This window comes from Xiphophorus maculatus, chromosome 18 (genome assembly GCF_002775205.1).
Source record: "Xiphophorus maculatus strain JP 163 A chromosome 18, X_maculatus-5.0-male, whole genome shotgun sequence".
Taxonomy (NCBI): domain Eukaryota; kingdom Metazoa; phylum Chordata; class Actinopteri; order Cyprinodontiformes; family Poeciliidae; genus Xiphophorus; species Xiphophorus maculatus.
Genome location: NC_036460.1, coordinates 14,493,509 through 14,517,893, shown reverse-complemented (window position 1 = coordinate 14,517,893; position 24,385 = coordinate 14,493,509). Strand labels below are relative to the sequence as shown.

Genomic DNA, 24,385 nt, shown 5'->3' with positions numbered 1-24,385 from the left:
CTGTTTATGGAAAATACATTGGAAAGTGTCAACAATTTCTTTTTACTATACATTTGCTTTAAATAATAGAAAAATAAAGAGTCTTCACTCAATTTTTTTTCTTTCATACATTTTTTCTTCTTTGCCTTGTGGTAGCAAACTGGTGAGTTATCCTGGACAGTCAACAAGTCACAAGGGGAAAACTGGCTCTGGGTTTGAAGCTAGCCATCTGTTAAAAAAGTAGATCTGCTCTGTGTTTAGCTACACTAAAGTTACAACTAGGAACTGTGTTTGGCTGCGAATGAAGGGCACAGCAGTGAGAACAGAAATCCGCCGAGGATGAAACAAAAAAGGAGCACACAAACACACTTTAATGTAGCCAGACATCTCTGCGTATGGCTATGGAGAGGGAATCTGTAAGCATGTTTATGGGTCGGCACCAAATGTCGAAAAACTGCTTATTACCCCGTAGCTGTGCAGATGCTCAAGGCAGGCTCAGCTGCCACAAAACCCCAGAGAGGAATTGGTCCAGGTGCCACATTCTTTCCCTACTTACACGCCATATCCCCCATCAGTGGAAGCATTCCCCTCCAGGACAACTCCACCACCCCTCGCCAACCACTTCACTACCTTGAAATCCATGAGCTCCACCTGTGCCAGGTCTCTCCAGGCCAGTAAAGAAAACAACAACATTGCAAAACCCAAAAAGACTGCAGGCTAACTCAACAAGCAAGTATCCCTGGGTACTGAGCAGCCAGCTGTGTGTGCCTAGGCATTTGCATGCTTGTGTGAATATGAGGGGGGGACCAGAAGAGGGGCATGGATATGCATCATAATAAAACCGGAAACTCATCCTTGCCTGGAGCAATAGTGTTATCCACTCAGTAGGTGGTTTAAAGCATTGTGGGTGGTTAAATCCATGAAAGGAAATGTGGGTAAAAGCAACCTAAGGGGCAAACTGACAGGTGTGGCAGCAGTGGAGGTGGCACTAAAAAAAATCTGTGGGAATCTGGGAGCACAGACAGAAAGAGAGACAGACATCAAAAGACAGGGGAAGATCTAAAGGCATCTTCTGTGCTAATAGACATAGCAATGCAGAAGCTAATTCAGTATACACTTGCACTAAACTCTTCCTATATGGGCCTTTTTAATCATGATTTCCTTCTTCTTGCTGCCAACTGACTTCTAAAGACTCAAATGCTCATTACTGTCAATCTGACCACAAAATCAATGTTCTTTTGAAATGCCTGAACCAGTCCTCCGTTTTGAAAAAAAAAAAAAAAAAAAAAAAACTCCCATGTCCCTCTCAGCGAGAGTTAATGTCATGATGAATTTAATTTGTTGATATTTCCATATCTCAATCACTTTAAATGGCAGCATTGGGAGCAGCAGCTGTCAAAAGTTCTGTCCGTATGTTTGAATTATTAACTAAAACACCTTTTCCCACTTTTAACCTTCATAACATGACTAATATCTGTTTAGTAAAGTGAATATCTTGATGGGTAAGTGCAATGGGTTGACGAGTTGGGCATTTGAGGCAACGCCATTGCAGACCAATGTGCAACACAGCTAATCTTTCACTAGAAGGGGTGGAATGAATACACTGAGGTAACAGGAGGAACAACAGGAGAAATTGGGGAGGGTGTTGTTTTAGTTGGCCGACAGCTTTTGATCGGTTAGTTCAAAGTGGAAACCAGATGGTGTTTTTGGAACAATCATCCAACTTCTCTGTTCACAGAGATCGTGCCAGCATAAATTCACCCCCACTCCTCCCTTTCTTAAAGCTCAAATTTTCAATCTCTCTGGGTCACTGTAGACAGCTGTTCTTCAGCAGGACCAGCCTCAAACTCCAGAAGCGTTTGGATTCCTCTGAAGGATGCAGAGACCGAGGATTACATTGTCGACAATATGGGTACGCTGTCATCTGGCTGGCTGAGCGCAATACTTCAGGGGAGAACAGGCTGACGAACAACTTGAGGTCTAACATATTGATCATAAGATATTCAGAATGCTAAATTTACTTAGTTTAATGATGGCAGATGTTGTTCCACGTTCCTTGCAATACATATGTGCCAAAATATGTTCACAAACTGAAAGTTTTCTCAGAAATGCAAGAGCATTTTCTTGTCTCTATAACCTTATATTCCTTCCCCCTCACTCACATATGCTGTTTCAGATGAATTTGGCATTATCTGCTTGATTAAGCAAGGAGGGTATGCGGCTGAGCAAGCTACCAAAAACAAATCCCCCCAATTGCACATGTGCATGTTCTTTATTAATTAGTCCCAACAAATGGCTTTCATTTTTCCACCCACATGGCTCAGCTTGTTTGCAATGCAAACATACGGAAAAACCTTGGTCTTGCCCATCCCCAGTGCATTAATTTCCCACTACACATTTCAAAGCAGAGTTCTATGTGGGGCAATGCTCTGAAGATATGCAACTGCACTAGAAAATAATTGAGGAGCATTTCAAGCCATGCGATGAGTGGGAATTAGTGAGACACGAAGCTGGCATCCAAAAACAGAGTTCCTCTGCAGCGGTACGTACTGTAGTTGGTCGTGGGAAAGTTTACTGATTCAAGTACAAACGGCAGTATGCACATCAAGACATACTGCTGAAGAAAACAGCATCAGGGGGTAGCTACCCCGTGTGCTATCAAATAATTACAGTCCGCTAATGGAATGGTGTGGGCAACTGAAGTCAGCAGTCTATCCAGGGTTCTGAATCACCTCTGCTGGCTCTAAATCCCTCTCATTTCGGCAACATCGACAGCGTATACTGTATTTAGATGCTAATTTGTCTAAACCTCATCCAGATAACGCTGTATGAACTTTGGAGGGAATGGAAATGCTGATGTGGATGTAAACCATGAGCATTAAAGTAATGATAAAAAGAAAATACTGTTAAAGGCATTGGGTTCTGGTTTAAGCTGCAGAGCAATGTACAGAGTTGTGTTTAGATTATACTCATTTAGATTGAGGGAGAGAGGGGAAAAAAGGACAACTAAGCAAAAAAGCGAGCTGAACACTAGATTTTGTGAAGAGAAGAAAGATTGCAAAGTTTACAAAAACTTTTTTGTAGGTTTTATGTCACTGAGATGGCACATACGCAAGCTTTATCAGGCAAGATAATTTGGTGTTCAATTAAATGCCTAAAAGTTAGGCCACTCCTGAGCAGAATATATAATGCTTCATGCTGGGAATGTAGAAGTTCAGAGGGAGATTGTCAACATACTGGGTATAGGGTATGCAATACCATTTCAGGAAATCTACTCATTTGCTGCCTTAGTAAGAACGAGTTGAAAGCATCAATATCAATTTAAGCTGTTCATGCTCAATACAGTGTTCAGTCACAGAGTGCCAGGAAAACATCTGGAAGGGTTTAATTCCGAATGAGACAGCTTGTGGACAGGAAATGAAGTGTACCCTAAAATGAATGATGCCCCTCACTTTCTGCTCCAATGTTCTTGATGACACTTGCTCTTATCCCAGGGTGTACAAGTTGCTCCTTTTTTCAGTTAACCTATTCATTTCTCTACTCTGTCGGATTCATTGTTCTTATTTCTTGGTACAACTAGGGTTGGGATGAGACCTTGGGGTGTGATATTTCTCATAAATTTCAAATGTGTTTTTGTTTAATGTACAATTATGAGTCCTGAAAATGAAGGTGAGTGCTTTACGTTTGACAACACGTGTCTATGTTCTAGACTCTTTTTTTTTTAAAAGTAAGATAACAAGTAGTTTTTAAGTTGATTATTAAAAACTGTGGACACAGTCACAACATACGCATTATCAGTCTTCAGAGTAATTTCACCTCTTTTCTGCAAAATGACATTCATTGTGGTTTGATTATATTCCTTTGTTCTCCATAAACTCCATAAACTTAGTATTTAGCTCCTTAAACATAGTTCTTAATTATTATCAAATGACTCTTTAGGTCATTTGTATAATTATTAAGTTTGTGCATAAAAAAAAACAAAAAGAAAAAAAAAACATCTGTAAACATATTACGTAGAGGATCAATTATCTTATTTTTATTAATAGCTGGAAATGTTGAATAAAACCTTCATTCTGAAGTCACTTTTCCTCGTAATTCCTTTCCTGATTTTAAAGCAAGAAATGGACTCAGTTTTATTCAGCTTAATGTTAGGAGCTTAAAATCAAAACTGTACATGGGTCATATTTTGCCATTATCTACCAATGTTGTCATTGTACCGTCTAAATCTCAGAATCTCAACTTATTACAGTAGTTGGCTGTTATAAAACAGTCAGCATCCAGTGAAGATCCTAAATTAAAAATAAATCCAAAGGAGGTTATAATTATGGGTGATCTGAACTGAATTTGCAGCTAGTTTAAGCTGCTGTTAATCTCTCCATTGTTTTTATAAAACAGGACCAACTAGCAAAAACACAGAATTGGCAACAAGAATTTCCAATCCAACTACATTTCAAGCATATTAACAAAATCTAAATGACATAAAAACATAATTGACACAAGCTTCAGTTTGTCATACTCAGATTTCTGAGTGGTTAGTCACAATGCTTTTACCTGTGATTGAAAGAGGTGTTTAAAACTTCCAACAATTATCGACTTGTTTTGTTGAGTATTCACTTGTGGCTGATTTGCACTATAAGAGGAGAGCGAACATCCAAGAACCATTACAAAGACCAAATTGTGAAGTGTATCCTTTCTTTTACGAACTGATAGAAATCTCTTGAAGGAACAATTCCCTTTATACAGAAAGGAGTGAAATGGCTTTTAACTTTTGTTCAGAGTGAAAAGTGGAGGGATGTAAAAGGTTCCATTTTTCAGCTTTTTTTATTTTATTTTAATATTCTAAAATACACTTTTCTGTCATGTTGTTATTCAAGTTGAAAAGTAGTTTTAGTCTATTCAACTTCTGATTTTATCATTAATGTTATTATTATTACTATTATTACAATAATGATTATGACAACAGCTAGACAAACCAAAGTCAATATTTTAATCTTATACAAGCCCCTTAGAAAAAAAAAGTGTTCCCTATTTCTTTCCTGACCAGTGTCCTAAATAAGGTACTTCACTATTTTTCTAGTACATATTTTTGAAAACTCATGGAAAGAGACAGCCATAAATATGCTCGAGCTGCATCTACTATTTAATGTGATCATCTAACATTTTCTAAGAATTTCAAATTACTTCCTAATTCCATTGATGGCTGTTCTGAGACTCATTTGAGTCAGTCAACTCTAACAAGTTACGACAGATTCTGACCCCTGATCAAATCAAAATGAGCATGAACAGTCCCTTCAAGGCAGATATTATTTTTTCAGAGTCACATAATCACATTTCTTTAGAGTAAATTATAAGTAAATGATAGGAAATTACTTGAATCCCTGGTTGTTAAAGTGGATGTGAAATGTCCACCTAACAGTGCATAGGTTGAAATATCCCATGCCAGATTGCTTCTTCCATCCATCCATACCTGAAAATTTCAGGTACATAGCAATCAAGGCTGCAAAGGAACAAGTGACTAATTGAGCAGCATTGTTATATCACATAGCTGTTTCTAAAGAGGTGATAATCAGTTTAAAAAACAAATTAAAAATGTTCAATTTAAGTCAAACCTGGGAGTAATTGTTAAAATTATTATTATTGAAATTAAACATGGTAATTAAAGTAGGTCACTGGTAATAATTGAGTCAATCGTTGGAATAGTTAGGTCATCCAATATGGTTCTGAATGCCTTTGGGGTCCTTTAAGGGGCTAACTTTATTTTACTGATGCAGCACTTTGAATTAAAACAACCTTTCTAAGTTTTGTAAACAGCATACTTCATTCACATTCAACTTGTTCCTATAGTCATCTTTTCAGGAATTTTACAGTAAGATATTCTTACCGAGCAATAAAGTGAATTGCAGCCTGCTGCATGCAGGCTGAGGTATCTACCATCACTTTTAGACCAAACCTAGCTTAAGGTTAGCCACTTTTTTTATTTAATAAAAATAGATTAAATGTCATTTTGTTACTTTTTTAAATTCAAAAATATAAATTTGGTCAGAAATTTGATTATTTTCTTAAGGAATAAAACAGACATGGTGACAGACAACAACTACAAAAATCTATTGATTTCATGGGGATTTTTTGGGTGTGCTCTTTGGTCTTTATGGTGTTTTTATGGTTTTCTAACAAACCTCCAAAGCCTTTACAAAAAAGATGTATTAATTATACTGGGATTGAACAACATCAAGGTTGGCTGACTTTCATTTAAGGGCATCAGAGTCGAGAGGGTAGAACACAAATGCATGTCACACTCCAATTTTTGTTTGCAAAACATTTTGAAAACCATGTATCATCTTCCTTCCTCCTAAGGTGCTTAAGAACAAAGTACATTCAAAACTTTTGCAAGATTCTGTATAACTAGGTAGATAAATGGTAAATTTACCTCAAGTGGTAAATTTGATGCACTAAGTGGTAAATTTACCATTTAGTGCATCAAAAAGTGTGTAATTGCCCTTTAGCTTTGATTTTTGCATTTGTATTTTTGGACAGATTACAAGTCGCTGACCTTGTAATCAAATTAGCCTGCATTCAATTTAAACAATTAATACCTAACAGAAATCAAAGTTCAGCTACTGCGTGCTTGAATTCAGGGGAAACTTTATGTGATGAGTGGATCTCTGGTTAAACTCCAAAGGCTCCACTCAGCCGTGCTGAGCACTACCTGTCAAATCCAAGAGAGGAGGAGGAAGAAGGGGGGGGGGGGGGGGGGGAAGCAAAAGCGAGGGAGGGAGTCGAGAGCCTTAGCCTTGTGGGAAACAGTTTGGATCTCGACAATTAGTCTCTGCTGTCGCTCGGTTTCATCTCACACTGTGAAAAATGTTTTCAGGAGCTTTAATTGTGTAAAGACGACATTTTAGAATGCTAATTAGAGATCTGCTCCACTCATTTTTCAGGGTTAAATCAAACATTTACAGGCGTGGATGATGCTATGATGGCAGGCAGTTATCAGAGACACATCATTATACATGGTGACAAATCAGTTTACATGTGGGCAGACTTCCTTCTCTGACTGGATGGCAAAGAAAAAAAACGAAGAGCGCAAACTGCTAGGGTTGCAAACACTAACAACTCTTAATCATTTTTACTCCCGCGCCTGAGTTGGCCTGATTATGCTATGCCCGCTCGTGCCATTCTTGCCTCTTGCCGTGTACATAATAAAAAGAATGGAGCCGTCAGTCATGATGGCTCTCTAAATAGCATTTTCTGCTTTATTAGTCATACTTAATGGCGTTGAAGGGGTTGTGAGTGATGCAAAATCCCATTGTTCAATTCTTTTCTCTTACTGTGAGCAGTTCTTGATCGAAAAAATATTCCCTGACAATTGAGGCTGAATGAGGTTTACACGCTGGGCTTACTTTGCCTATTTTCAACTGGAAATGTGGATTCTCTCATCAAAGAGACTGATGGCATGAGAGAGAAAATATGGGAGGTGGGAAGACTTTGCATTCTTCCACAGTGAGCAGGTAGCCGGAACACACGTATTTAGATGGACAGATGCTCTGACTTTTCTTAATATATTTTTCATCACAGAAAATGAAAACTACTGGTGTATCACCAATCGATATGACTAGATGGCATGTGAGAAGAAAAAAGGAAATCAATTATGAATACCAGTGAGAGTCTACAGGAGATCACATATGACCACAGCGTTAAACTCATGTGGGTTTTTGTAACAGTATAATTCATATTTCTGAATCCTGCTGATCATATGTTGGTGTTTTCTTCTCATCTAACTGTAAAGATTTAGAGAAAATATGCTTACGCTGAATGTCAATAGTGACGCGGGTCTCCTTGCCCTCGGGCACTGCCTTGTTGGAAGCCTTGCAGATGATCTGCTGACCAGTCTCGATGTTGGATGGTGAAAGGTAGAGTGTGCTCACTGTGCTTTCTCTCCTGCCATCTCGGAGTAATGTCTGGAAAAAGCAAAGTAACACTTCATGAGATCAAACCAGTTTTGTGCTTAAATACCGAAAATGAGGAGCATTGTGTCATTTTGTATCCTGGGTATTGCCCATATAAGTTGGGGTAATAAAAGGAAAGTTCACCTTTTTAGAGGGATAGTTCTCAGGAGTTAAAATTATTAATAGATACTGTAACTGATAGAAAGATGCTTTATTTTTGTGAGACAAAACAGAACTAAAGAAACCACAAAACTGGTGAAAAACTAGTCAGAATGACCCCTGTTTTGACATATTTTTTTGTATTTTAAATATTTCAGACAAAAAACATTCATATTTAGATTTAACAGACAGAAGTTTTAAACAGGCTTTTAAACATTTTGTTTGGTTATTGGTGTCCATAATTAAACTGGTCTCCAGTGCCTAATAAAAGTGATTCTACCCTCTTGCCAGTCAACACTGGATCTTAGAAATTTCCAGTTTATTAATGCAGAGACAGAGATTGCAGCAGAAGCAAAAAAAAAAAAAGGTGCTAAGCAAGCCCTACCATTAGCTCAGCACTGGAATCAGTTTGATCACAATAACATAGTAACAAATATATTATTCAGCTTAAAAACCTTGAGAAAAACCTAACATAGATATCTGCATGAAGAGCTAAAAGAGGCTATAAGCAAAATTTTCTGTCCCCTGTCTGACTAGCTGCTGCCTTCCAATACTCTGTTTCTTTATAAGAAGAAACTCACCTCAACAGTAAGCAAACCATTACTGATAAAAACATCTCAACAGAACTTCACTTTAAAATATATGAATTATCTTTTAAGCTGTAAGCACCTACAGGTGTAAAATAAAAGAAAGTGAAATGTTCACCTATGTAAGCATTTTACATCTTAATTCTAAACTTTTCCCACAAATAATTGTGTGAAAATAAAGAAGTTAAAACAAAGGGAACATCAAAGAAAAGCAAGAAAAAGATTAAAACAAATACATATACAATTGGCTCTACTGCAGCAAACAGAAGTGAACCATCAAAACATTCCGCCTGTAGTTTTACCCCCAAAGGGAGGCTGATATGAAATTAAATAAATAAAAAGTATTTGAAATATGTTTTTTTGAGCTTCCTTTTGTGTGCCTGGAGAGCTGTGCTGTAGTGCATGGCTTGTCATACTCCACAAAGGAAATCAATCTTCTTTTCAGTGCTCATCCTCTGAGCCCTGTATTGTGGAAGCCATCTGGAATCGGTTGGTAGCGCTTGCTGGCTCTCTGCTATGACTCCGGCACTCAGAGGAGGGCTCTGGGAGGCTATGCTAAGCAGTGCAGGACAGAACAAAGTCACTGAATAGAACAAATTGTGTGGGCAACAGGGTGCAGGGTGGTCAACCACAAAGTCAAGATGCATTTCCCTGCCTTCCCTTTAAAGTAGGCGCAAGGCTCAGTTCTTTTTCATAGAAAAGAAACTACATTAAAAAACTCAATTTAGAATGGAAACAGCTGAAAATTGTGTTTATATATTAAAAACATGCTAGGCTATGGGAATTATGTCCAAAACCAAAACTCTCAAAAGTCCTGTTAAAAAGTCAGGTCGTTGTGTCTTAAACAGATGATATATAATTTGCTTTCTGTTATTTAATTTTATATTTATACAGGCTTTTTGAGATCTACAATGTGACTTTAATCATAGTGGAAATGCAAATAGCAGCACTAAAGCATGATTGATTGAATAAACACACACCAAAGGGAAATTGTACCAAAAAAACTAAAAACAACAGCAGATATTTATTACGTCAACTTTGTTGAAAAGCCTTTCAGTTCTGTTTCAGCTTTCAGTCTTCATGACTGAATCTGATTAACCTGAAATTACAAACTGTGTGATTCTCTCTAAATTAATAAAAAGATAAAATGCAAATTGGTCAGGAAAGCTGCCAAGAGCCTGACAAGTCCTAAAAAGCTCCATGGAATTCTGACAGCAATATACCTGATCTGAGGAGCGGGGTTAAAATACAGAACCATTTTTCCATGAAGAAGTCATTCAGGCTTAGCTAAAATTTCTTTGTTGACATTACAGAATGGCTTCATCCAATCTGCCATGTCCCACCACTTTTTACCATTTTGAGTAAAAGATCTCCCTGGCCTGAGAGAAAAAACTTTGGAACAGCCTCTTCTAAAGTTAAATTGAAGTTAAATTGAGCTGTAACTTTGCAAATGCAAGTTTTTTTGGATTGTGTTCGAGAAACTTTAGACGGTTAGTTTCTTAGACTAACCGCCTAAGATTATACCAGTGACACAGTAATGAAATTATGAACTGCTGTGAATACCAGAAACGTTTTTACCCAAAGCCTGCAGGTAGCTGCCTGAAAGCTGAAGCTTTATTACTGTGAGCCTATACAAACAACAACAAAACCTAAAGGTCAGTTTCCATAGAAGAAAATTAAAGTTTTAAAAGGATTTAGTAGTCTAGATGTCTTTGAGTCACTTCTTAAAACACATTTTTAATCACTGGCTTTTAATACGGAGTGAGAGATTCATTTGTTGGGCCACTTATTTTTCTGTTTCTTTCTCATGCTGTGTTTGTATTTAGCATTTTCTCTGTTGGGATTACTGTTATTTTGTGTTTTTTTCTTTACAGCACTTTGGCCAATGGCAGTTGTTCTTAAATGTGCTATATAAATAAGTTTGATTTGATTTGATTCAGTAAAAGCAAAAGACTTATCTGACAGATAGTCTGTGGGGTTGCCACAAGAGTGAATATTTTCACAGTCTGATAGATCTGAAGAACCTTCGCAAAAGTAAAGTGGGGAAATAATGTCAAGATTGGCATCCTGGTAGACCCCCACTAAAGAAGGATGAAGGCTATAATAGGTTCAAATGCCTCAGGGATGTTTTCTTTCACACTAATGCAAAGATTTTAGGCCAGTGAAACCTCAATTCATCTATGCCATCTTTCCTTCCAAATCACCCCTCATTCTGAATAGTGTGGATTTAAAAAAATAATAATTCAACTTTTAAACTGATACAAGACATTATATATACTTATCACTTTATAGTTCAACCATCTCAATGTGCCTTTTAAAGGAACATAAAATTGAGGCATCTACACCACTCGGGTGAATATATTAGGTTTTTTGGCATTTCTGAGACTTGCAGGAAAATAATATTACAGCTCCTATGCTCTGTGAATCCCATTTCCATGTGAAGAGCCATGTGATGAAATTCATATTTGTGCGTGAGTCACTTTGAAAGCAGAGAACATTAGTTGTCAGACACGGAGTATGTCAATGTAATGTTTTTTGTGACACAATTGGGATTGTTTCTATCATAACTCTGGACCTGTCTGCAGTCATTAATCTTAGAAACAGGGATAGCTGGCAGCAGCACAAAAAAAATCAACCTTAGTCCACACCACAAATTGAGATATTTTCTTATTTAATGCCAAATAAAGCTCTAAACAATACACATATAACCAGATTACAGGACAATAAGCTTAGATGTAATTAATATTTTCTGACCTTCTGAAGGTAAGAGGAACAAAGAAGCTTATAACAATAAACCCCCTTTTTCTCTTATCTGTTTGATTAATGTGGTTTTCAAGCATTATTGGAAATTGTGCAGCATAAACACTCTCTTACTTTACAAACAATCTTGATAGCAAAAGAAATACCTGCTCAAAAACCACATGCTAACCTCTTGCAACAATGAGATGAAACAATCTATGACAAAAAGATGAGAAGTGGTCAATTTTTCCTATGTAGACTTTGAAGTCAAATATTATTTTTTTCCTATTCATTAAATTTCTTGAAACTAAAACCACCTGCAATTTTTGTTCTGTAAGGATTTAAACCAGCAGTGTGCACTTTATGCACTTTTTTTTCTAGTTTAGCTTTGATACATGAAAGGGAATAAATTCTAGCAGGACATGCAGAACATTGTTTCCTCTGTTAGGTTGTACAGTCTAGTAGAAAAAGCTAAAATGAAAAATAATTTGTTAGCCACTACAGTCGTGCAAAACCTAAGCACTAGTTAAGATATGACAGATAAATAAATACATTTTAACAATAATTTGCTTGATCAGACCTAATTAGTGTGTTGCATAAGCACAAATTATTCTCGGATCCACTTTAAATCAAAACCTGACAATAGTATCTTTGGTATGGATGGCAAAGATGGACAGCAATAGAACCAACTGTTAAAGTCATCCTCAGAATTCTAATCTCATCTCAAACTGCTGCATCAAATTATTTTTTTATTTAACTTTTCCAAGACAGAAATGTGTGGAGACCTTTTCAGTATAGCTTTGAGCTAAAGGCCTTCCTTCAATGTTTTAATTTAATGGGATTTATATGTTTTGATATGTAACTTCTTTCTCTCCTTTGGTGAGCTTCTTCATTATGTACTGCAACTATAAATTCCTAAGCTACCCTCACTAATGATAAGCAGTGCATCATTTTATGAACTCTGCTTTGGTTAAAAGCAACACACATGGTTGCCAAATGTTAGTTTTAATCATATAGTTTTCATTTAATCACTGGTCCAGTAAATAGATTTTCATGAGGTCACAGAAATGAGGTTTTGGATGGGTCAAAACTGTCATTACATATGACACCATCAGTAAAGCCATCTTTGTGAACCCTTCACCACATCTGCTCACATTAGACCTCTTCATCTGTTGGATATGAGAAGACCATCAGAGCAGATGATTATGTTTTCAAAATGTCCCCCTGCTGCTCTGCGGACCCAAGAAAAGTCATCTTGGTTTAATTGAACCCATTGCTTTTTAATGTTAGGCAATAGAGATAAGAGGGGGGAAGCTCATACTTGAGCTCAGCGCAGGCATGCGAGCATCCGTCACCTATTGGCACTGGATGTCTTCATGTCTGCCTTCGCTCCTGAGGAGGAAGTGAAGGTAGGAAGCACGCTCCTCCACCTACCATTAGCAAACAGCACCTCCGGCAATCAGTTTATTCAAAGCGGCCTGGTGCCGTACCTCAGCCCAATCAATGGCATTTATCTGCTCTTTGAAAAAAGCCAATAATGGGATGAGACAGCGCAGGGAGAGGAAGAAGGCACGGGTGGTCTTAGTCGCCTAAAGTGCCTTGCCTTTTTATGTGCTTTGTTTAAACATAAATAGAATATAACCGATTTAAATGGATGACTAAGCCTTGAGAATAAATGTGAATCCAGTGTTTAGGTTCATGTGACCACAGTATAAAAGAATTGGGAACTGCAGTGATATCCAAAGTCTAAGAACAAGCTATGGTTGAGAATCAGACTGTGGCATAAAATATTCAGGAACTTCACATTGTAGATTAGAGTATTGTTTGATCAAGCAAGCGTCTGTAGGACGATATCAAAACGCTGGAAAGAGACGTAAAGTTACTGATAGTCTCATGATCTCACCATCTGTTTGTTTTAGTACATTTGTAAAACAGAGGAAGCAAATGCTTGTGTTTTTGAGGAATATCACTTCATAAAACCAACCTAAAGTCTAAGGCAAACACCCACCTAACACTGAAGGACCCCTTTTATTCAATATTTATATGCTCCCACTAGCTCAGGTTATAACAGGACATAATATTAGCTACCATAACTATGCAGATGACACACAGCTCTACATTACGATGTCACCAGGTGACTTAGAACCCATCCAATCACTGAACAGATGCTTAGAACAGATAAATGTGTGGAAGTGCCAAAACCTTCTCCAGCTGAGCAGAAACAAAACTGAAGTTATTATTTTTGGACCTAAAGAGGAACGATCTAGAATCAATGCACAGCTTCAGTTATTACAACTAAAAAACCAGTGAACAATGTCATACACAGCCCCCCACCTTGCTTTTATTCTCCATGAAACCTGTGGGCATTCATCCTTAGAAATCAGGTTTTGCAAGTATTACTGTGTTATGACACACACCTCAGTGCTTACCTTGGAGTACATGGCCCCGTTAAGGACCTCTCCATTCCGGATCCAGATAATGTATGCCGCAGGTTTGGCATTGTCAGCGTGGCACGTCAAGTTTAGAGGATTGCCAGCCCTCAGGCTCACTACAGGTCCGCCACCGATGACTGGGTCGTCCGGGGGTACTATTGACACAAAAAAAAGGAGTTGTAAGCCCTGGAGGTGTTAATTAATACCTTGTTTACTACTGGGGCATACAACCAAATAACATTGCTTTTGTTATTAAACTAGGGTTCATTTAATTTGTTTCTTGTACCGCATACACTCACACCAATAATGAACAAACAAACTAACTCTTAATTTCTTAGTTTCCATGTACTTCATGATCTTCACAAGACACTACTAAGGGCCTTTGTCACATGTACACGTATAATTAGCAGGATTTTTTTTCCATCTCAGGTTGGCCATGGAGGGTGTAAAACTGCAGTCAGAAAGTATATTTGCTAAAAGAAAAGCAACGTATGCAGTGGTTTCCAGTTTAGGAAGTCAAAGTCATAGCATAACTCTTCAAACAACAATCAACTCTCTAGACACTCGGTGCAGAGGCTCCGCACACATACAGTACATGTTACGGGTAAATCCATTACACTGATCAGATGCGTGCATGTACTTTCCTCTCCTGTGCAGCTCGCAGTGTTTACAAATACAAACGGAGAAGGAGAGCATCACAACTGCATGTGTGCCTCCTATGGCACACATCAAAGTCCTGTTCTTGTTTCACCCATGAGTTGATCTGTTTTCTTTTTTCCTTTCCTCTTTCGGTCTTTAATTTTTATAAGTGAAACTGCTGTGAATTATTGATTGACCTGAGTTCTCATTACAATGCAAATCTGGGGCAAGATGAAATCAAAGCCTTGCAAGCAGCTGCCATATTCCCCTGCAACAGCGTCATGATTGGAGAGGAGGTTGTTATGGGTGAGATATCTGCTGTCAAACAGATCTGAGACGGATGAAAAGAGAGAAAAAATGTAATTCGGGGTGTGTTCGTAAAATTAATGAAAAACAGCATAAAGTAATATTTTATGGCAAGATATATGTATGAACTTTCCCCTGTAAAAGAGCACATATACAGTATTCTAAACCTGCTGCTTCTGAAATTAAAAACAAGTCTAAAAAAGTATTACTTCTCCCAATTTTACTTCAGTTTGAAGTAAATAATCAAACAAATTCCAAAGTTCTATCTCAAAGCCAGATAACTGGATTTACTTTAAAGCTCTTTAGTTATTAGATCTTTATTAAATCAGAACACAGACTTTGATATATTTGGCCAACTTTTTCTTAGTAAAAACCCATTATATTTACAAGGATTAGTAGCTAAATTAAAATGGCTAAAATTGGAAAATTGATTGTAGGTCCTGGCATTCACATGGACATGAGCTTTACATGTAAGTAACGTTTATTTACACTCACCGGCAGCAATACCAAATAGCAAATTAGCCAATGACATGACAGTAACTCAATCCATGTAGGCCTGGTGAGGTTTATAATGGGCATCAGAATGGGGAAGAAATGGGATTTAGGTGACTTTGAATGTGGCATGGTTCTTGGTGCCAGATGGGCTGGTTGGAGTACTTCTGAAACTGCTGATCTACTGGGATTTTCAAACATAACCATCTCCTGGGTTCACAGAGAGTGATTCAAGAAGAAAAAAAAAGGGAAAAACTCCAATGAGCAGCAGATCTTTGGAGAAAATTAAATGGACAGAAGACCTATAAAATTGGTTAGGCTTAAAAGAGACATACAGCTGAATATTATTGGCGTACAAGTGAGAGGAAATTAAAAGTTTGTTGCACACCTTTAACAAAGTTGACTCAATGAAGAGCTGATTAATAAAATCAGACTGCAAAGGGCTACAAATCTGTTGTAAAAATAAAAAACTGAACTGAGCTATATTTCCACTGTTTACTTACTACAAAGTTGTAATAATCTAACAACTGCATTTTGAACGAGACAGGACGTGTGACAGAAGTTTATCTAGTTCAAACAGGGAATTGCAATCGTCTAAGCATGAAAACAAGAATGTGCTGACAATTTTCTCTCAATCAACAAAGGAGACTACATGCTACAGTTTAGACTTTTTTCTATAAATGAGGAAAAACAAACAAGAACTTGATTTTACATGTGAATCAAGCACTGCTAATCCACATACACTTGCTAAAACTATGGCCTTGAAGCAAGAGGGTGCTGGGTTCAAAACCCAGCAAGGAGTTTTTTTGCTCACAATTTGAATGTTGTTCCTACACATGTGTGCAACATGTCAAGAAAGTATGCCTTCCTCCAACAGTCCAAAAACATGCATCATGCAAAACATTCAGCATTAATTTTCCATAGGTGTGAATGTAACATGTGTGAGGGTGCCTGTTCTTTTTGTCTTTGTGTTGCCTTATGATGAAATAAAAATATGTTTAGGTAAGGTGCATTCCCTAGCTCACTGAGGAGTGGAAATGGGCATCATTTTATTTAGATTTTGTGCAAAAGCAAGCCACCACCTTGATGATTCATGGACGTATTTCTAGTAGGGCTTCAATCAGTTCACAGTTAGTAAACAGAAAATGAAAGAAGACATTCTATCCAGTGGGAAAGGTTTAAAAGACATAGATGATTTTCATTGCAAATGAGTTGGGAGGACATTAAAATTATTGTAGCTGTACAAAGCAGTCTTGGAGGGGTTTTGTGTTTGAAATTCAGGTGGAAAAGAATAAAATTAGGTGTTAAGTAATTACTTCAGGCTCTTCACGCCTTACTTAAACCTTGCCTAAGTAAGGCGTCAGATCTGAAACTCATATGAACATGATGAATATCCTCAAAGGACCAGTTGTAGCAGAATGTATGGAAAAATAAACTATCCATTAACATTCTGTTAAAATATTACAATTTTCTCTACATTCAATTTGGATTTCTTGAGATTAAATAACATCTAACATCTTTTCACACTGATGTGATTTGGCTCTATACAATAACAAACTGACTTATTTTGAATGATAATATTTAAGTACACAACTCATCTTGAATTCCCATCTATGTGGCATTCTATAGTCTATTACAGGCCAGATTTGTCCCAGGGGCCTGGAGTTTGACACACGTATTAAAAAATAACAAAGAATTATCACATACAAGGAACACAAAGAGCATGATTTCATCCTGTAATTGGTGGGTTGCCAGTTAGATCTAAAACTATTTTATTGCTAAAAAGGATGGATGTTTTTAATTTGATTATCTGTACCACTCTAGTACTTTGCTAAACACAAGCACATCTTTGTTCTAGTGCTGCAGCTGATTAGTAGATGGGGGTGGCTTTTCAGTCTTTGGCTGTTATGACTAATGCATTTTCCTTACATAACATTATTGATTAAAACCATGTGAAATGTTTCCTTGCTCAAATAATCAGAAAACACACCCATCAACCCCGCACATTTACCATGAGTAATGGCTGATTCAGGCCTGCGTGGGAACACTGAAGTCTGTACTCTGACTAGACCAGACTACTTCGACTCCGGCCAGCTGGCCAAGCAAATCTGCTATTTCAAAGACATTTCAGAATCACTTGTTCCCTATATGTGCTCGAGTTTGAAATGCAGCGTTGGTTCTGGCATGGCTCCCTTTCATCTTCTCCTCATTAATATGTAGAGGGTGGGAGAGGTGGAGGAATCCCAGGTCAAAACAAGCAGGTCAGACAAGTGAGCATGCTGATTTTTGCAAGGAGGAAAGCATCTCTGTGAGAATGTGGCCACCTTCTGTTCTTTCATCATCAATTGGAAAGAGGGTCATGAGGAGGATCCTATTAGTTTATTCTCATGCTAACAATCCAGTGCCTGCTTGATATGCAAATGAGACAAGGAGCATGAGAACAGCATTATGAACCAGAAATGCAGACAAAATAAAAGTGAGACTCACTCCATGACAGCTGATTGCAAAGATCCAGAGATATCGGCTTGCTGTCAGCATTCTCCAGCAGACATGACTGAAACATTAATTAAATGTCAAGCATATAAGGCAGCCATAAAGGCTTTCATATGGAGAGGAGAAGATTAGATAGGAGAGCCTGACAGTATGTGACTGATAGGACTCTCCTTTGAATGGCGCACATTCAGGAGGGGTGATTTTCCTGCTATTGCTCAAAGTGCTCAAAGCTCCAAGGAAAGGTGAGATCACAAGTTTTTTATCCTTTCTTTCCAAGGAGAAAAAAAAAAGATCTCCCAGGCATGTTAACACATATCGGTGTCTGTATAAAGGTGCTAGCTTCTGAAAGCAACACCACTAATGAACTTGGTTATGTCTTCATTACATAGTTAAGTCTATATGCCTCCTTTAGTCTCAGTTAAAATGTGTCGTACCTTTTCTTTTCTGGAGCAGCGATGTGAAGCACACAAGAACGTCGTAAAATTTCTGCTTCACTACTTCTCCACAGGTGTAGTGGAGTTTCATGAAAGTCAAAGGCAGAAATATCTGTGCTGTGGAACACATTCAGGTCATGTCACTGTGGAAGTGGTGGTATCCTTGCCAGCAAAACACTTTGAGGGGAGGTACTTGACTTGGCTGCCTTAATATCTTACTCTCTTTCACTGTATTTCAGGTTCTATGGGAATTGTAACAGTGGTGTCAAAATTCAATGCCTTGTCAAGGTGTTTATACCTCTTAAACACCTTAGAGCCACTCCTTGCTATATAACAGCTGCAAGTATTTTGCGGTACTGCAAGCTTTGTACATCTAGAGACTGTATAGTTTTGCGCATTGTTTTTTGCAAAGATGCTGGAGCTCAGTCAAACCAGATGAGAAACATCAGTGAACATTATTTGAGAATTGCTGCAGACTATCAGTTGGACTTAAATCTGGTGTCTCACTGGCCTGTTCTAACAGATAAACATACTTTGGTCGTGTTCAAAGTTGGTCCTTGTATGTTTTAGATGTTGCTTTGGTTCAGCACACCTAGATCAAATGGGCATCTCGGGAACCTAAAGTGATGTCAAGAAGAGATAATTCAGTCATTTAAATCAGTTGTGTTGGAACAAGGATGCAGTCAACACATACAGGACACTAACCCTGGAGGATTGAAGATGGACACCTCTGATCTAAATCATTCAATTGTAACTCTGGCTGTGTGCCTAAGGTTGATGTCCTGTTGGAAGGCAAACCTCAACTTCGGTCTGAATCAATAGGTTTTCTTCAAGAATTACCTTCGATCTCCATTCATCTTTCCCTTAAGTCTGATCAGTAGTTTTGTCCCTACTGAAGAAATGCATCACCTGCAGCTCAATGCCAGCACCACCATTTTGCATTGTGGGACTTGTGTGTTCAGTGATACGTCCACTATTAGGTTATTGCATACATAGTGTTATACATGTAGGGCAAACATTTCTTTCAAATGAATGCTCTGTCTCATACAAAGGTTGTGTCAAACTGCTTTGTTCTTGCCATAGTTTTAAAAAGAACATACTTGTGCTGCACAGTTTATAGTTGTTCTGTTAACAGATTTGCCCACCTGGACTATGGCTATCTGCAGCTCCTTCAGTTATCCTCGGCCTATTACTTCTTGGGCCTATTACTCCTCCCTCTTAATTTAGCTTGACTAAAGTGTTGATCTTTGATGTGTGTTTCTTGTTCTGGACAATCTGTTTTAAAAACCATGTGTAATAATTCTTCCACTTAACAATTACATGCTACTCTGTGTCGCTCTAATATAAACTCTCAAAACAGTCCATTGTTATTTACACTGAACCTTATGGTTGGGACATTAAAAATAGTGAAAGTTCAATGAGTTTGAATTTCAGAGTATTTCCAGATTCTTCATGGTACCAATTTGTCATAATTTGAGTTTTTCTCTGTGTTTATTTAGAATTTTCTGTGTCTCTGAGTCCCAGTGTTGTCCTGTTTTCCCCTTGATTGTTTCCCAGGTGTGTCTCATTCCCAGGTATGTCTCGTTCCCTGATTACCCTCAGTGTATTAAACCCCACCTGTGTTCTTTGTTCCTCGTCGGGTCCTTGTCTAGCTATCGTCTCATTTAGCGTCTTGTCCCCTTCGTCTGTGTGCCCAGTTCGTTGTTTATAGTCCTGCGTGTAACCGGTTGCTACCGGCGTCGAGCCCTGGTTTCCGCTCGGCCGTGCTGTACGGTGTTTCTGGACTTTATTTGGACTGTGTTATTCTGGACATCCTTCATTAAAATAATTTATTTATCACATCCTGGGTCTACAGCGTTCTGCCTCACCACCTCCACACCACTTTGTGATGCAATTATGTAGGTCTTTTTACTCTCATAGCTAAATCCGCTCTTAGAAATGCCCTTGCCATTAGGTCAGTTACAAAGAAATACTTGCCACCACTTGTCAAAGTCAGAAGGGGTGTGTGAAATAGGGGAATTCTGGTTTTGTTCAGATACCAAGTAAATACAGGGCTAGTTTTGTCGGTATCGGCATACAGGACAAAGATTTTAGGTAAATACAAGTGCTTTTTTATTAAATATCTACAAAAGAAAACACAGTAGCAGTATAGAAATAACAAAATTCCCTAATTATCTACTACACACAATTGTTTATTAGGATAACTGAGTCTGTAATCTTCTTATAACCTAAGTAGGAAGACTATTTTTCCTTCCATAGTTAATATTTAGTCATAGTCATATTTCAAGTTGGAGGTATGTGCAGTATCTTTACATAAGTGTATATTTTTGAGTTCAGTAAGATAGTAAGATATTTTTATCAGCTGCCTGATTAGGTAATAATAAAACTGTGCATATGGGGGAATTAAACTGATTTTATTTGAAAGAAAGTAGATGTTCTGAGTGCAAACATTACAAAGATATGAACTCCTGCTCTCAAATTGAAAATATAAGCTCTTGATATTTGATATTTATTTTAATTTTTGCATATGTGCTAGCATGAGAAAATTTTAGTAACTGCTTGGACACATAGAAGAGAAACTATAAACAAATCTAATACAATTTAGTATTAGATCCTAGTACAAATAGTAATGATATGTAGACCAATACAACCAAGGCCTAATTTTTTCTGTGTTTATACCAAAGCATGGAATGATACTCCACAACATATAAAGTCTATTTCAACACTGATACTTTTAAGAAGACACATGGGCTCCAACTGGGGGTCATCTTCTTCTGCATTCACTGTGCACTGCTGTTTAGTGTATATCAATGTAATGTTGGATATTTGTGTATTTTTGTGTTTTGCAATACAAGAACCTGGTGTAAAACGGCAATTATGGTAAGCCAGACACAGTTTCTTTTAATAAATATCTACAAAATATTCTTAAAAAATAATAAAACACATAAATTATTAGAAATACACTTGTGATCAACTAAAGAAAAGGCAAACTGGGAAACTTTTGTGTTTTTAGTTTCCTTGGAAGATGAAGGGATTGGTAAGGCAGGAAAATGGGAAGATTTGATCAATAAGTCAGCATGCAATAAACATGCAAATGACTGAAAAACGAAAATAATGATTAAAAAAATATATATTTCTCTTCATCTGAGATCTTTCACAGATCCCTTCCTGTGACTGCCAGGTCTGACTGTTAGACAGAGGCCAAGCCTTGAACTTGAATCAGCCATCATCATTACTGGGCTGTTTGCAAACTTGGCAGTCCCTAATGGTTCTAAATTAGCTCTTTACTGCAGCCATTCGATGGACTTGGCATAAGTAGTGTGGTCAGTGGTACAGATTGATCGCTCCTCTTTAATTACAGGGCTGACTCACTGCTAACCCTGCTTCACTGACTTCTCTTTTTTTTCTTTTTCGGAAGTATAATAATGAAAACCCTTTCAATACTTTCACAATTTTTATTCTCCATGAAACCTGTGGGCATTCATCCTTAGAAATCAGGTTTTGCAAGTATTACTGTGATTACAGGTTTTATACAAATCAAAGATTACAGACTGCAGAGCTGCCACAAAGGATGTGCCTGTCGGTAATAATCAAAGATGTAAGGTTTGTGTCTTAGCTAAAGAAAAACAGCTCCCAGATACAGTGAGTTCATTACTTTAATCATTTGAAAGATCTTAATAGGGTCACATATTTTGAGTTGTCTTTAGATTCAGTGGCTTCTCTGGATCACAGATGTCATGGTGAGTTACACGCTTCAAATAGTCATTTTTTTCTGTCTCTCTCTGAAGAGAAAAATCCAAATTAGTCTGTCACAAGCAGACTATTACATCACCCCATCCTAGTCTTTTTGTTACATTCCTCTACTTTATCTTCAAAGCTGAAAAAATGCCTTACTCATTCTTTGTCTTAAAAATTTCTATTATTTTTTATTCTTGACATATTTAACTATAAACTATGAATTGGGCTTCTCACATAAAAAAGAGAAAGTGATGTCAGATGGACTGAGCTTTGTCATCATTTACTTTTAGTGCAAAATCAAAGAGCCCCATAAATGAAACCAAAGCATATTAATGTGTAATTAACTCAGAGAAGCAAGGTGGTAAGTCCGTCGCCTCAAAGAGGGGCATGGATAAACCCTTGGGGACCATAAAACCACCTTTTGATTTGTGAAACATAAAATGTCCATACCACAAAAACATAAAACCGGCGTGTATGCGAGGAAGGAGATTACCTCCAATACGGTTGGATGATAAATCTGCTTTGATATTGGCGCTGCTGATGGCAAACCTGCTGGCATCTTCAGGACTGAACTAGTGCTGGAAGAGCTCCACCGAATCAGATGGTTGGAATAGTGAGACTATCCCCTGCTTCACAAGAGTGAGAGCGCGGGAGGAGGAAAAACAATTTGGAAGCAAATGAATGAGAGCAGGCTTCTCAAAAGGAAGCTGGAAGGAGAAGGCATTGTATGACAGTTGCAATGCGCTGCTTCGGCAATGAGTTTCCTGACTTGGATATTTTTGAGGAACGCTCGGACAGACTGCCTGTCGTCCCATCGCAACAGCTTGCAAAGTTTCTGATAGATAGATCCAAAAAAAAAAGAAAAAGGAAGATGAGAAAAGGAATGCCCAGCACAGGTGGAGACGTGAGACATGTTTGGCTCACTGGCCCAGATCACCATCCCTCTTTGGGAGCTGTCATTGTGCATCTGTTTGACAACTACTGTATTCTCAGCTACATGCGTGCAAATGAATACACACACACCCCTGCACACGCCACACATGCAAGCACATAGAGACAAATAGAATGAGTAAATTAATGAATATAAAGCAAAGACCAAAATTGGATAGTTCATTTGCCCTTATAAAAGAGTTGCAGATGATAATAAGCAGTATGGCAGAAAGTTGTGAGCATGGCGTGAGTATTTAGTAAAGGTGTGAACTTAAAGTTACTTAAGACGTACACTGTTTATCTGCCATTTATAAAGTATTTTCAGCCCAGAGGTTTGTAGAGCATAAACCACACATTGCAGGAAGAGAGTACCTACAAAGTACTCTGAATCATTTAGAGCATTTAGACAACCCAGTGATTTCACTAGACTCACTGCATGCTTTGTTGGCAGTAAGCCCAAAAGCAATTGTTGGGTTCAATTGTTTTTAGCACAGATAGGGGATTAAGCGACTTTTTATTATTAACCTTTATTTCACCAAGAAACTCCCATTGAGATTAAAAATCTATTTTGCAAGACAATTCTGGCAAAGATTTTGAATGTGGCATAGTTATTGTTGGCAGATCGACTGGTCTGAAAATGTCTATGAAAAAACAAAACAAAAAAAACTGTTAATCCATTGAGATTTACAGAGACTGGGTCCAAAAAAGAAAAAAATAGCTAGCTGCAGTTGGTTAGCTTAACACACCTTGTTGATCTCAGAGCTCAGAGTAGAATGGGCAGACTGGTTCTCAATAATATAAAAACAACAGTAGTATAAATACCAATTTGCTACAACTAAAGAATGCCATCTCTGAATATACACCTTTTCAAACCTTCTTGTAAAACTAAGACTAGATTTTCAAAAAGTTCAGCAAAATTGAACAATAACAGAGACTAATTTGATAGTTTCAGGTGATGGGGTGAGAATTTGGCAAAAACACGAACGTTAAACTCATACTGTTGTGTATCAATGTTTTATGTTGTTGTTGGTATAAGGGAAGAGGGCAGTGGGCATTTACTTGACACACTTTGGATCCCTTACAACCAACTGAGCACCCTTTAAATATCATTGGACCATATTCAGTTCATGTGGTCAGCATGAACTGAATATTCATGCTGACCACATCTCTTTATGACCACAGAGATACTATCAAACGTTGGTTCCTGCTAATGGGATAATGCATCATGTAACAAAGCTTAAATCCTCTTGAACATTAAATAACTTCACTGTTCTTAAATGGCCTCCACACGCACCAGATCTCAATCTAATCAAGCACCTTTGGGATGTGTGGGAATAGAGGACTCACATCTTGGATGTGCTGCCGACAAATATGAAGCAACTGTGAAATGAGATAATTTCAATGAGGACCAAAATATATAATTAATGTTTGCGACACTTTGTAGGATTTACATGATGTAGACAATATTTAAATGGAGGGGAAGTTGGTGGGAGGGGGGACATTTTTTTTAA

General features: G+C 37.7%; 1 protein-coding gene across 7 annotated transcripts in view; it reads right to left on the bottom strand.

The window, feature by feature from the left end:
- kirrel3 (kirre like nephrin family adhesion molecule 3) overlaps positions 1-24,385 on the bottom strand; it is a 191,941-nt gene that overhangs the window by 38,325 nt on the left and 129,231 nt on the right. For 5 of the 7 annotated variants that reach the window (XM_023351558.1, XM_023351559.1, XM_023351563.1 and 2 more), the window contains exons 5-6: positions 13,828-13,997; positions 7,787-7,937 (exon numbers count right to left, since the gene is read on the bottom strand). In XM_023351558.1, the coding sequence (XP_023207326.1) occupies positions 7,787-7,937; positions 13,828-13,997 (321 nt within the window). The remainder of the gene's footprint in view (positions 1-7,786; positions 7,938-13,827; positions 13,998-24,385) is intronic. The other 2 variants (XM_023351561.1, XM_023351565.1) reach the window with 1 other exon arrangement.